At 36.7% G+C, this 15,512-nt stretch overlaps 1 protein-coding gene across 1 annotated transcript; it reads left to right on the top strand.

Annotated features, from left to right (window-relative positions):
• Positions 1–4,133: 4,133 nt before the first annotated feature.
• On the top strand, positions 4,134–14,288 carry LOC144980035 (uncharacterized). The gene is made up of 2 exons (XM_078927497.1): positions 4,134–4,269; positions 12,946–14,288. Exon 2 carries the CDS (start codon positions 12,947–12,949, stop codon positions 14,078–14,080), a length of 1,134 nt encoding a protein of 377 aa, XP_078783623.1. The 5' UTR covers positions 4,134–4,269; position 12,946; the 3' UTR covers positions 14,081–14,288.
• The last annotated feature ends 1,224 nt before the right edge of the window (positions 14,289–15,512 follow it).

Genomic DNA, 15,512 nt, shown 5'->3' with positions numbered 1-15,512 from the left:
GCTTTAATCTAGTAGTATCACATTGAGACTTAAGCTCGTTCTACAGTAACGTGACAAAGTATTACGACACCTATGCCTGGCCACGAAAGGGACGCTCTACAATCGATGCCGCCTCAAGAAGTCGTGAGAGTGGCTCTAAATGGCTACTACGTTTGAAACCATTTTTTCGACAGGGTATGACGTTAATTGTAGAGCCAGTCTGAGGTACCGTAACATTCAGATCATGGTGCTCGACTTCGCATCGCCGCAAAAGATTTTATTCTCTGTTGTTTTCTGACACTTTTCTACTGCCTTCATGTCTTGTTATTATCAACATATGTGCCTGCCTCTCTCACTGTTCTAAAAGATGTTAACATCCATACTTTCTTCCAAGCTCCTTGAACGACCCAACATGTTTTAGGGATGTAGGATGCACAAGTGGCCAGGGAGAGAGATTGGTCTCAGTCTATGAATGCGATTTCCTCTCATCCTGTCCTTCCCATCTCTTTCGGGGAGAGAAATTATCTCTAGACTCTTGACATGTGAAATTTCTGACCACCTGAAATTGGTTGTGGAGACATTAAATAGTTACAAACAGAGGTTAAATCAGAATATGAATCTAACACACAACATCTTGATTTTCAAGTTCCGAAAATGTTCCTGTAATTTTACATGAAAGAACAGAAGTTTTATCATTTTATACGGGCAGTCAATCAAAACCTATATATAACATTCAAAATATTGATCTCTAGACGTGACTTACTTACTTACTTACTTATCCGAACCAGCGACCACCTGAGCCCTAGCCCTTCGGTCTTGTGCCATGACGTAGAAGTTAGACGTCTTTTGTAGTTGTTCCATGTGACTATAAAGTGTGTTACTGATGCTTGGATTTGGTGGGAGGAATGTGACAAGTTCAGAATCTTTTAACGTGTAGAAGAAAGACACTGGATTGTTGCCAACGCACGGACTATCATAAAGTGAATCTAACATACTCCATCCCAGTTCCCACCAAGTTCTCGTTCAAATAACATGGAAAGAGCAAACAGCCGATCATTGCATACAGAGAGTCAGTCAACACTTGTATCTAACATGCAATATATTGACCTCCAGACGTGAGAAGTTTTGAAAATTCTAACACAAATAGCGAGGCTCGAAACTGAACCTAACAGCAGCAACTCTTAACTATGGGGTGTGTTCGGCTTCGCCAACTTGCACTCGTTTTCGTAATGGTCTCGAACCACAGAAGGCAAGGGATTGTTGGCAACCCACACTGGCAGTCACAGTGTGAATCTGTAAAACAACATCCCAGTTCCCGCGGAAACTGATCATTATATATAGATAGTCAGTTTATCTAACATACAAATTATTGGTCTTCAGACGTGAGAAGTTCCGACTCTTCTAACACGAAGATAGAAGACAATGAATCGTTCGTTGCCCAAAGACGACTGACGGTCACAATGTGAATTTAATATACAATGCCTTGATATCCAGACGCACAATTCCCCAGTCCTCTAACATGGTTAAAAATAGACAAGTCTCCTTCCTATCAATGGAGAATACAAATTATCAAATCGAATTTTCAAGTTACGTGTTACGACATCTATTGTCAAAAGCTAAATATTGTCAGCTTTTGAGGAAACTTTGACCGTGTGTCGGTAATCAGGAGGTCTGAGGTTTGATCCCCAATCGATGCAGGCTAATTTTTTAAATGATTTTTCTTCTATTTTCCATTCTTGCGTTGTCTAGCAGTGTTTCATACACAATTTCTCAGATATTTATTTTCGCGGATCTCTACCGGGCTAAGCATAGAAATATATGAATATAGAATGTTGAATTATTACTACTAATTAATATGATTATTTTGATATATCCTATCAAATGCCAGAGCTCCATTACCGAGAGAGAAGATGCGAAGTTTCAGTTCCAGTAAGAGGAGATATCGGATTGTAGCCATCAGACTACGGTCCACTGTTTAACCCTCTCCTTACCACCTATTGGAAAATCGTCACATTTGTTACGATGCAACCGACACTTTTCTCATCCAAATTTCATTTCTTTTTGCTATAGCTATAAAAACTTGACATTTTGTAATAGAGCCCATATTGTCGAACTATATTATGCATAGAATGTGCTTGTTGGGTTTCTGTTTGAGTAAGAAATGTCTATTTTTGTGTTAGGTGGGTGTGAAGTTTTGGGGAAAATTCTGAAAACGGATGGTAAGGAGAGGGTTAATCTTGAGCATTTATATAGCGCCATATCCACTAAACGTGCTCAAAGAGCTTTACTAAGGGTCCCTGACCAACAGCAACACGTAACATATAGAACGAGACATGACATCTGTTAAGCGATGTTAATTTTTTCCCTTAGAGAGATAACGCTGTTACCGACCCGATACTCATTTCACACCTGAGTACGGTGAGAAATTGTGAGTAAAGAGCATTTTCCATGGACTCAACTATGTGCTGAGCGAGGCTCCAGCCTGAAACTAACAGCAGCAAATCTTAACTATGGGTTGTGTTCGGCTTCGCCAGCTTGCACTCGTTTTCGTAATGGTCTCGAACCACAGAGCATCTGGTACAACACGGTGAAACAGTAATGGGCGGATTTGCGACGGTTCACAAGAAAATCCGAGGACTTGACATTTTGTCGTAACACATTGTAGTGAAAAACCATAAATAGCTGTGCCAATATGAATCAGTTCCTTCCTTCCTTTTATCTATGGCTCCATGGAGAACGTGACAATAACAACCGTTTTAATTTTGATGCGTTTTAATCTTTTGAAATCATGCATCAATTTTTATTCGTAAAAAGGACACATTATGCAAATAAGTTGTCTATTGTCACGTTACTGTAGAACGAGCTTAAGTCTCAAGGGGATATTAGCTTCAGGCGACCATGAGTTGTTACTTTTTCAAACCTGTTGCTGTGCTATCTTGTGTTGACAACGCCTCTCGGTCGTCATATGAATACTACTCACCATGGTTATATAAACCCATGGCAGACCGCATAACGTCACTTGCTATAGATAGTATGCAGATGACGTCACTCAGGTCTTTGTTATTGTTTTTGCCATCCGTGTTTATGAGTAATGCTCACTGAACTGTATTAACCCGACTATAAACGTTCATGGATACACACCGTTTTGTATGTTGGTCCGTTATAGATAGTATGCAGATGACGTCACTCAGGCCTTTGTTATTGTTTTTGCCATCCGCGTTTGTGAGTTGTTCTCACTAAACTGTATTAACCAGACTATAAAAGTTCATGGTTACACAGATTCTGTGTGTTGGTCCGTTATACTTCCGGATGGCAATGTTGTGAACTCCTTGGCCAAGCGCATTCTATTTATACTTCCGGATGGCAATGTTATGAGCTTCTTAGCCAAGCGCAAACTATCTATTCTTCGCAAAATACAGTGTTGATTGTGTGAAATACGTTCGGGGCAGGAAAATAGCAAGGCATAGTGCAGGTTACTGTACTGTAAAAGTCCGTAAACGGGTGACCAAAAACATTGCATAAAGAGGGCAAATTTATGCAATATCAGTCTGATCGGAAAAAAAAAAGATTTAAAAAAAGGGACCCCTTGTTAAGCGCTTTGAGCACATTTAGTGGATATTGCACTATATAAAGCTCAATTTAAAAAAATAATTAAAATCTTACGGGGGTTGAAAGAGGAAATGCTTCCACGGTGCCCGATAGAATATATTATCATGACGTGATATTGATTAAGAGATGAAAACATAGATGACGATACAAGTACTTGTAATGTAGCCAACTGTAGTGTTGTAGGCTCAGGTGGTTCCAAATACTTTCAAATAATGCTTGCAACTGCACGATAGCAATCAATACAAAGTATATAATTGTTAATAATAATGTTGTGGTCTCAGGTGGTTCCAAATACTTTCAAGTAATGTCTGCAGCTACACCATAGCAATCAATAGAATATCCAATTATTTTCGTTTCTTTTACTTTTTATCTCATGGTATTACAACATATTAAGACTTTTAATATAATTGAGTGAATCGACTAACCCCTCAAACGTTTTGGATCAATACAGAAGGGTAAATGAACCATCAATTATTTTTAAAAATTGAAGAAAATGTCACTTATAATTTTTTTTTCTTACGAATCCATTCACGTAGAAGGCAAAATGAGGATCTCAAAAACTTACCAATGAATAAAATATAATCTCCTATATCCTAACCTACCCTGACAGTATTAATTCAGATGTATATTTGATAATAACATTGCCGTTCTCAGAGTAGAGCGCTTATTCACCAATTTAAAGTATGTTCTTTTTTTCAAAGATGGTGGCTAAAATAAAAGTATATTTAATTCATGAACAAATTGACATTTTTTAAAAATTAAAAAGTTTTTCAAAAACATTTAAAACAAGAAGAGAACAAGATCTTTATATTTTTTACCACTTTAGCTGAAATTAAAGTCTTACTCTAAAAAGCATTTAACCGTTTTTGTTATAATGGAACCTTATGCCCGGGGTTCCGATAACTAATTAGTAGAGTACTCGCTTTACGAGAAAAGGGATTGAGATCGATCCGGTTGTAGTCGAGATTTTTTTTCTGATCTCCCTGACCACCCAGCAGTGATTGGGTAGCTGGGTCTTTTAAATCAGACGAAAAGTACTTTGCAATAGACTAGCCCCCATATTCAAGGCCTGTCAAGCTATTGCTATTTTACGTTTTACATTATAGAGACCGGGATAAAATTCGGCTCCATGTGCCGAATAACTCTGATCAACTACTCTAAATCTGTCTGTCTGACAAATACAAATAACATGAGTAATAATTTTATCAAAGTCACATGTGTGAACTCCTTCTCATCCTCCTCCTCCTCCCCTTCATCCTCCTCCTTCTCCTCCTTCCTCCATCTCATCCTCCTCCTCCTCATTTTCCTCTCCCTTCTCCTCCTCCTCCTCCTCCCCCTCTTCCTCCTCCTCCTCCCCCTCTTCCACCACCTCCGTCTTTCCTCTTATTTTCATTTTTCTTCCTTCGCCTCATCATCTCCCTCTTCTTATTCTTATTCCTAAACCGGCCGTTCCTCCTACCCCCCCCCTTCTCCTCTTCCTTCTCCTCCTCCTCCTTCTCATCATCATAATCATCATCATTATCATGATCAGCACGGCAGCAGCAAAAATATTTTCGTTCCCTACCTTTTCATCATCATCATGAAAAATCAAAACATCAATTAAAACAATAGTAATTCCACTATCTTGCAGATAACTGCTTTCCTTAAGTTATATGTCTTATGTTTAATTGACCGCTTTTCATTACATAGATTGGATAGAACCGTACACTAAATTCTGATCAGATTGGGGTATAGAGAAGTAGTGATGTGATTCCAAACCAGCGTAGAAAAAAAAAACTTGGACCCACAGCCCTTTACAAGGGATCTCAAGCCAACAAAAACACTTAAAATATAAGACGAGACATGGCTCCTGTTAGGAAATGATATATAGAAAATATAAAACTTCGATTGAGTCAAGGCTTTTAATTGTCAGTTATTCAAATTTACACCCGAGTACGGCAAGAGATTGCGAGTAAAGAGCCTTTTCTAAGAACTCAACTATGCGGCGCTCGGAAAAGGACTCGAACCCTGGCTATTGCGGCTATGTGGACTTATGTCATGACATTCGCTTTCGGATCGGAAGTTCCTGCGTTCAAGCTTCGGTCGGCGCATAGTCGGGCCTTTGGAAAAGGCTCTTTACTTATATTCTCTTACCGTACTCAGGTTAAAATGAGTACCTGGTCGCCAACAGCGTTGTATGTGTCGGAAAAATTATAATATCGCCCAACAGGCGTCATGTCTCGCTCTACATGTTACGTGTTGCTGTTGGTCAACACCTTTTGGGGACCCTTTGTAAAGCGCTTTGAGCACATTTAGTGGATATTCCGCAATTTAAAAAAAAGCTCAAAGCTCAAGACGAGTGTCAGTCCACCGCACCAGACTCCGCATTGGACATGAAGCAACCCAGGACCTACCAATCGTTATTTTAAACAACTCGTATGTACTTGTCATTCGGAATTGCTCGAGCTATTTGGCCAAAAATGCTAACATCTCCGAATTCACGTCCACACTTGAGCCTTCGACTAGAATCAGCATACAGGGATGTGTTCCAATCCAATTCAATCCAATCCAAAATAGTTGAAGCTTCATGTAAGGAAGATTGACGCATCTAGGTGTGGTGGGGTGTCATTGACTTACTATCTAGCATTTGGTTTTAAACTGGAGATAAAAAATATAAAGTGAGTAGATGTGACTCATATATAAGGGAACAACACAAAACAAACAACGTTTCGGCCCTTGGCCTTCGTCAGGAGACAGTAAACAAAAACACAAACAAATATGTAAATTTACAAAATATCACATTTTGTCAAATGTGGAAATAAAGTTAATGTGAGGAAAGGGCGTCGAGTGTTTATGCAAGAAGTGGCGCGAGATAAGGAGAGAGAGAGGGGTTGGGGGGGGGGGCGAGAAAGAGAGAGAGAGAGAGAGAGAGAGTGAGAGAGAGAGAGAGAGAGAATGGAGAGGATGTGTATATGTTTGTGTATCTGTGTCCGTGTGCGTATGTCTGTGTATGTGTATATATAGTAAAAGTAACTGCAAAAAGGTCTTTAAAATGGGGATGGGGGTGAGAGAGCGATTGATTGGGTGGTTAGTATATTATACCAAATATATATCAATGAACAAAATGAGAAGAGGAGAGATAGGTAGATAGAAGGAGATAGAGAGAGAGAGAAAGAGGGAGAGAAATAGAGAGAGAGAGAGAGAGAGAGAGAGAGAGAGAGAGAGAGAGATGGATAGATAGATAGATAGATAGATAGATAGATAGATAGATAGATAGATAGATAGAAAGATAGATAGGTAGATAGACAGATAGATAGATAGATAGATAGACAGAGAGAAAGGGAGAGAGGATGTAAGTTTCCGTGAGTGGTCGGTCTAAGACTGGTAGAAGGAGTTAGTGTGTAGGTAGGTATGTTTTAAGGTAGAGATGAAGGCGGAGGAAAAGGTAAGAAAGAATAGTTGTAATTTTAACGTAATTTGGAGAGACTTAATATCCGGGGAAAAAAAAACAAACAAACAAAAAAAAAAAACAAACAAAAAAAGGAGGTCTTTTTATTAGAAGAAAATGAAAGAGGTGAGAAAGGGAAAAGAAGTAAATATGAAAATGAAACTTATCGAATGGATGATGATGGAATCGTTGATCCGCAGGATTGGAGAAAGAAATAAACACAAATAGAATGGGCTTATGCAAACCGAATGAAGAAATTAAAACTGGTAGAGTTGGAGATGGTCAAGTGGGGATGGGACGGTGAGAGGGAGAGGGCACTGAGTGCGAAGGACGAGTGAGCAAGTAATAATAATAATAATAATAATAATAATAATAATAATAATAATAATAATAATAATAATAATAATAATAGAATAATAATAAAACTAATAATAGTAATAGAAATAATAATAGGAATAATAATAGCAATAATAATAATGATGAATATGATAATAATAATGATAACGATCATAATAATAATAATAATAATAATAATAAATAATAATAATAATAATAATAATAATCATAAAAATAATAATAATAATAATAATAATAATAATAATAATAATAATAATAATAATAATAATAATGAAAATAATAATGATAATAATAATGCATATATATATATATATATATATATATATATATATATATATGTATGATAATAACAATAATAATAACAATAATAATAAAAATAATGATAATAATGATGATATTGATAATAATCATATAATCATGATAATAATGATAATAATTTTAAACTGGTCGCGTTTTAAATAACTATAGAATACTGTCGGGTTGCTATGACATTTTCAAGGCTGATGTTCCATGCGCAAATTAAATAGTACTGGGAGAAGAACGACTGTTTGTGCGCATTGATTCTAAAAATATGGCAGTGCATATGTATTTTCTATTCATCTGTGGTTTTTCAACGTGTCAATTGAATGGTGGTGGTTCCAATTTGAATTCTCCATAATGTCTTTTTCATTGTGTTGTCGGTTGTAGTCATTACAGACAAATTGGGAGGCCCTTCTTTGTATCATTTCTGTCTTTTTGATGATGTTGATGTAATCGGGTCCCACATGCTGATGTATTCTAATACTGGTCTTACAAATATTTTGTAGCACTCTTCTTTTACTCTTGAGGGTCATGATGATAAGTTCCGACGTAGAGAGCTAAGGGTGTTATTGGATGTGTTGCATATCTTTTCAAATTGCGGGTTCCACTTTAACTTATATTTGATTTTATGCCCAGCTAATCAGCCTTTGTTGCAGTTTTCAGTTTTTTATTGTGGATTGTGTAGTCATTGTCAATTATCCTTCTTTTGATGGCTATTCGGATGACTTCACATTTTTTCGGGATCGAATTCCATTCTCCACTCGCGTTCCCAGTCTTGCGAGCTCCTTTTGTAGAATGACTCCGTCTTTCCCTGATTTTGTTTGTCTGTATAATAGTCTGTCATCTGCAAACAACCGAAGCTTTGAGCCTGGGGATACTCGTTCTGGCATATAGTTGATATAAACAAGAAAATGTAGCGGTCTGAGTACAATCCCTTGTGGTACTCCTGTTAGCACTGGCATTGGTGACGATATATTGTTTTCAATCATTACTTTATGTATGCGGTCTGCGAAAAATGATTCATTCCAGTAGTTGAAATTCCCTGATATGCCACCATGATTGAGTTTTCTCAATAAGCTTGTGTGATAAATCTTGTCAAATGCCTTGCTAAAATCAAACAGGATTGCATCGGATTAGCCCTCTGAATTCTAGGTGTTTACGAAGTCGGTGCAGGTTGTATTTATTTGTGATTTACTTGGCCCATATCGCTGAAAGCCATGTTGCACGTCAATTAGAATCTTGTTTTGTTCAAAGCGCTTCGCGATGTTGCTGTGAAGTATATTTCTAGTAGTTTCCATGGTATTGAATCAAGGGATACATGTCTTCAGTTTTATGGGTTGGCCTTTCCCTTTTTAAAGATTGGTGTTATTTGCCCATGTTTCCAGGCATCTGAAATTTTTCCATTGTCCAACGATCCTTGGAACGAGAATGAAAAAAAATGGAGCAGTTCTTTTTGCAAACGTCGTGATCCACTTTGCAGACAGTCCACCCGGTCCTGTTGCTTTATTTTCATTCAGCTTTTGCACCGGTTTTAGTACTCCTGGTTCTTTAACTTCAATTTCCTCCATTTGTTTAATTTGCTTGCCTGACAGTTTGCCATTGGATGTACTGTTTGGGTCGGAAAATTGTTGGTATAAGACATTTGATTTTGTTTCTGGATCTTGTGAGTACTCCGTTTTTTATTTAGCAATTCCTGTCCTCTTTGCTCTTAATGTAGGACCATACCTTTTGGTTGTTATCTGTATTGTTTGCCATCATTTTATTCACACAATCTGTGTACTCTTTTCTACATGCTTTTGGGCTGCGGTTAGAGACGCCAACTTATACTTTGGCTAACAGAAATTACAGACACCACTCCGAGGAACTTCGATGCTGAAAGAGGAATTTCTGCATAAAAGGGAATTGAGATGGTATTTGGCATTAATTTTACATACTAAATAGATAACTAATTACAACTATATGATATGTAAACAATGGAAAATACCAGCCCAGACTCCCTTTATTTCAAATGAAGTTAAGTTCCAAAAATTTGGTAGTTGTAGTGGTGGTAGTGATGATGGTACATGGGTGATGTGGTATAGTAGTAATGGCATGATGTTAATACGGTGGAGGTAGTAGTGGTCGTAGTAGTACTAGTAGTAGTAGTAGTAGTAGTAGTAGTAGTAGTAGTAGTAGTAGTAGTAGTAGTAGTTGTTGTTGTTGTTGTTCTTGTTGTGTAGAAGTGGTATTTAGTAGTAGTAGTGTAGTAGTTGTATTGTAGTAATAGTAGAGTAGTAGTAATAGTGATAGTAGTAAAGTAGTAGTGTAGTAGTAGTAGTAGTGTGTAGTAGTAGTAGTTGTTAGTAGTGTAGCTTTAATTATCATTTGTTATAGAGCCATATCCATAACAGTGCTAGAGGTGCTTTACATGTATTTAGTATCACACATGTTATTCATTCGACTACAAATCACTACACAGTCACACATATATATCTTGTTCGAATTCACTAGAATCACGATAGCAGAATGAAAAGATTGGTTTTTAGATTCCGTTTGAAGACTGGTAGTCTTTCACATTGTCGGGTTTTAGGTGGAAAGAATTCCATACAATTGGAGCCGAAAATTTAAAACCACGCTCAGCAAACTTTGTTCTTAGGATGTTTTTCCTTGTAACTATACGAGCAGCTTTGTTTTGAATCAACTGTAATATGTTCAGCGATGTTTTTGGTAGGCCGTACAGCAAAGAGTTACAATAATCCGGGCGGCTGATAACAAGGGCATGGATACGTGTTTTGCATATATCCTCATCAATAACATTTCGTATTCTGCAAACATTTGAAGAGCGTTATGAATCGCCTGACAGCACTTTGTTATGTGTGCGCGCATGTCTAGGATAGTGTCAAAAAAAGAAACCAAGGTTTCGAACGACATTGGAAATTTTAATAACAGATTCGCGTAAGGACAGTTGGTCAATGAGCGTATCCTTTCCTTTCTTTTTGAATACAATCAGCTCAGTTCTGTCCATTGAATTTAAGCTTGTTGTTTGTCATCCATGCTTTAACGATATCTAGACATGATGCAAGTCGCTCTTTTGTTTCTTCGATATTTTTTTTGATGAAATAGGAGTATATAGCCGGGTATCATCGGAGTAGACATGATGACTGAAACTTAAGGTCGAGATGATGTTGCTTAACCCTATCCTTACCACCTGTAGCAAAATCGTCACATTTGTTACCACTCAATATACATTTTTCTTATTCAGATTTATGTTGTGCATCATACAAACTTTGAAGAATGATCATTGTTTAATTAATAAGAGAGCTTGTTTGTGTTTTTAAAAGCCATTTTTTTGCGGGGTAAGCCTGCCATTTTGTGAAAATACTGAAAAACATCTGTCAGGAGAGAGTTAAGGGCTTTGTGTACATTGTGAAAATATTAGGGTCTCAAATTAATACACAGCCCATCTCCACTTGGAGTAATCCACGAACTAGCGTAAGAACGTTGGTATTAGCTCTAAAAACGCGAAAGAGTTAGAACAACTGTCGGAACTTGAAATGAATTCCAAAGTTACAATTGAACTTTTAGACAAAATACCTTGTCTGTAGAACGCGATGGCATTAATGATGTTGGATGCCACGCCAAATCCTCCCATGATGCAACCGATGATAGTTAACGGGGCCTGAGTGTACATCAGTTTCTGTTATCCGAAGGGACGTGCTAATAAGCGACTAGTAGAATTTGGTGGCAATGAAAACAAATTGCCCTGTTCTCTCTCGCAAAAAGGCAGTAAAGTCATTCTGAAACAAACAAGTAAAAATAAGTAAGCTGTGAATACTGGGTGGGGATCCTGACCTCCCATAGCGGGCAGGGAGGTACACACTGTGTCTTCTATCCCCATATATCTATTTTCCAACATGCTTTCTGTCTTTGTCTTGGAATGAGATTACTTGGTTTCTTTCCTGGCCCTGGTCGGGGTCCTGGCTGGGAGGGAACAGTCAAGTGCATAGTTATTGTTTTGGGAGATGATATTTTTTTCCTTGTAAATCATCTCTGTTATGCATTGTCTTTTGCTTAGTTTACATATTATATTATATAATTTGTAAGCATTTGAGTGTGTTCCTCTTAGTTCGGGCCTGTGCTTGTGTCTGGATGAGACTTTTAGGTGATCTCAAACTAAGTACTTTGATAGTGTGCTCTTGGAATCTACATCTGATTCCTATTTGAACCAATTCCCCTTTGTCTCACCTTTTCTTTTGTGCTTTAATTGTAATTCTAGAACTTTTTACTATCCCATTTTCTTCCTTTTTACTGGCGCTTATATGACCTTAATGTGTTGCAAGCGCCGTAAAACCCTTAAAACAAACAAAACATAAGCTGTGAATAAATTTGACTTTTTATTCAGTGTACTCTGGGATCATGTAATGGTCTAAAGCGAAAATCTGAAAAGTTATGTTATCTTATGAATTGAAAGAAAAAAGGTAAAGAAATTCGTATTTCGTTATTCCGAAGCGTACACCCCCCCCCCCTCAACCCACTCCGGGAAACAGCCATTTTTATATTATGTTTTGTTACATAAATTTGTTCGTTTTTGGCGATTGCTTTTCGAGCAATGTCACTACAATTCGAGAAAAACTATATTCGATTTCTACTAGTCAACAACTTTTTGATCAATATGTCGACGCGAGTTTGCTATGTGAGTTTCTGCCAGCAACCGAGGAAGAGGTAATTTCAATTATAAAACATTCACAACCTAAAGCCTGTAAACTTGACCCCATCCCAACACCTTTGTTTGTTACCCACCTGGAGCACCTTGCTCCCATTTTAACAGCAATAATAAATGAATCCTTCCAGACTGGCACAGTTCCTCAATGTTTCAAAAATGCTATGGTCATACATATTCTTACAAAAGATAGCCTGTCCTCAAAAGAATTTAAACATTTCAGACCTGTCTCAAATCTTCCATTTCTGCCTAAAACACTCCAAAAAAAATTGTCGCCCACATCATTTGACACTATTGACCATTCTATGCTTCTAAAACGCCCTTAATATTAAAATAATATAGAAATGACTGTTTCCCGGAGTGGGGTTTTTTTTTTTTTTTGGGGGGGGGGGGGGGGGCAGGGGGTACGCTTCGGAGAATAACGTAATACGAATTTCTTTACCTTTTTTCTTACAATTCACAAGATAACATAACTTTTCATATTTTCGCTTTAGACTATTACATGATCCCAGAGTACACTGAATAAAAAGCCCGATTTATTCACAGCTTCCTTCTTTTTATTTGTTTGTTTCAGAATGACTTTAATGCCTTTTTGGGAGAGAGAACATGACAATTTGTTTTCATTGCCACCAAATTCTACCAGTCGCTTATTAGAACGTCCCTTCGGATATCAGACACTGGTGTACATTCAGGCACCTTTAACTATCCTCTGTGGCATCTTGGGAGGGTTTGGCGTGGTATCCAACATCATTAATGTCATCGTGTTCTATAGACAAGGTATTTTGTCTCATAGTTCAATTGTAACGTTGACATTCATTTCAATTTCCGACGGTTGTTCTAACTTTTTTGCATTTTTAGAGCCGATACCAACGTTCTTACGCTATTTCGTGGATTATTCCAAGTGGAGATGGGATGTGTATTACTTTGAGATTCACGTCACACGGAGACCAACTCTAATGTTATTCCAAACTACGTGTTTAGCAGTTGCTTACCTCACCTTTGAGAGGGTGATTAGCATCACGTTTCCTTTCAAGGCTAAATCTATCTTTACACCAAAGCGTTCTTTGATAGTTGTGATTTGTATCTTTCTTTTTATTTTCATTCTTCATACTCCTGCAAATTTTGGGATCGTACCTTCTTGGTTCAGGGACCCACCCACAAATTTTTCTTTTTTTACACTTTGGAAATCAGATCCTGTGATATCTAATAATTTGCTAACCAAAATATATCAGTTCATGAGTCCTGTTATTCTGAGATTTGGATCAGTTGCTTTGGTTATAATATGCAATATAATTCTATTCTGGAAGGTGACACTGTCTCAAAAGTTTAGACAAAAAGCAGGACATGCAATAAACATTAAAAATTCTTCTTCAACCAGTGATGGGTCTAAGAAAATCAACTCTGAAAAACTGAATGGTCCTGAAAATCAAATTTCCAGTAAAGAATTAACCCTCCTTCGAATGATAATCGTTACGTCTTTTTTGTTTACTGTATGTTATATGATTACCATGATACTGCTTTTTATGTTTAATGCCATCTTAAAATATGGGATTGACTACCATGTTTATCACAATTTTCTCGCATGGAATATTATAAGTTTTTGTCAGAATCTCAACGGGAGCATGAACATTGTCATATACTACAATATGAGTAAAAGTTTTAGAGAGGAATTTCATTTGTGTTGTCGTAGAAAGACAAATCCTTCGTAAATATTCCAGGTAACTTCATCAGAAAAAAACAATGCAATTGAGTGCGATACAAATCCAGATGGCAAGATTAAAATTACATCTCATTGAGAAACGATTAAATAATTATAACATTGGTATATATTTCAATGTTCGACACGGATGTTCTAACGTTTTCGTACATTTGGAGTCAATCTAAATATATATATATAAAGAAAAAAGACACAAAAAAGTTAATATATATATATATATATATATATATATAATATTATATATAATAAAAACTTTTTTGTGTCTTTTTTTCCACGTGGGTCTCTTATAATGCAGTCACGGAATGCTATATCGATATTGTTGTGGCCGCCGAAAAATGTTGATATAACCGTCTTGTCCTTATATCAGTCCTTCCAAAAAATGAAAATGAAAAAAATTAAAAGTACAAGATGACAACACGGAGAGTCAATTTGGATAGTTTGGTGGCCCTTAAAAGGGCCGATTTTGAAATTCATGAAGTTTCTATATCTATGACTTTAAAAAGACAGTTATTGTGGTCAGTTATTGAAAGCCATGAATTCTATTAGAACCTGTCAATTACGTCAAAAATCTCATTATGTTGTGTACAACTGCGGAGGTTCTTGATAGCTGTTATAGCGGCTTAGTCGGAAACTGTGTGTAGTACGCTTAACTAGCAGGACGTATTTTGTTATCTCTCTGAGCTTTGCTGTTGCTGACTTTTTAAAAAACTAGTCTATGTGTAATTTTAGCTGGAATTTTATACAAAGCTATTCTTTAAACTGTGAATATCTATCAGTGCACTAAGGAAGAGTATTAAGGAATATTGTCAAGATTTTTGTGTAACATGTGGAATTTAAAAATAATTTATGATAGTCAACTCAATTTTCTGACATTAAATAAATTATTTATAATATTTACTCTCTCTGTCATTATCTTTTTTTTTTTCAAACCGATCCAACGCCGTATTGGAGAAATCTGTAATGATCGCTCTCGTTCCGGTTGATTGATGATATTACAATTGTCACTCCTATGATTTTTACAAATATTAAGGCTTCTACGATACACATCTCATCCAAGTCCTTTTAAACAATATTTGTATTTCTTATTTCTGTCATATACAAACCTATTGTTTTATTTTCAACCAACGATATTTTCATTGCCCTATCTTTCCCTAAGTCAATGAAGTGAGTCCAGCATAGCTTTCGTTGACTCATAGCCTGGCACTGACCAAAATACAAGGTGTCCATAAAGTCTTTCCCTGATTTCAAAGACTTATTATTCTCAAACTGTTCTAGATATATATTTGCGTTTGGTTTTCACCATATACGATGAAGAATTCATTCAATTAAGCCTGTAGGTAATCGACATTCATTACATCACCAAAGCTTATAAATTAAGCATTAACTTAAGATGCCTATTAAACTATGCTAAAATTTTCTGGTGC

This window comes from Berghia stephanieae, chromosome 9 (assembly GCF_034508935.2).
Source record: "Berghia stephanieae isolate SIO BIC M18660-M18661 chromosome 9, UCSD_Bste_1.3, whole genome shotgun sequence".
NCBI lineage: Eukaryota > Metazoa > Mollusca > Gastropoda > Nudibranchia > Aeolidiidae > Berghia > Berghia stephanieae.
This window is presented reverse-complemented; position numbering and strand designations above follow the sequence as displayed.

Bases quoted from the DNA above. Each gene is read 5' to 3' on its own strand.
- LOC144980035 (XM_078927497.1), top strand. From the start codon at position 12,947: ATGACTTTAATGCCTTTTTGGGAGAGAGAACATGACAATTTGTTTTCA.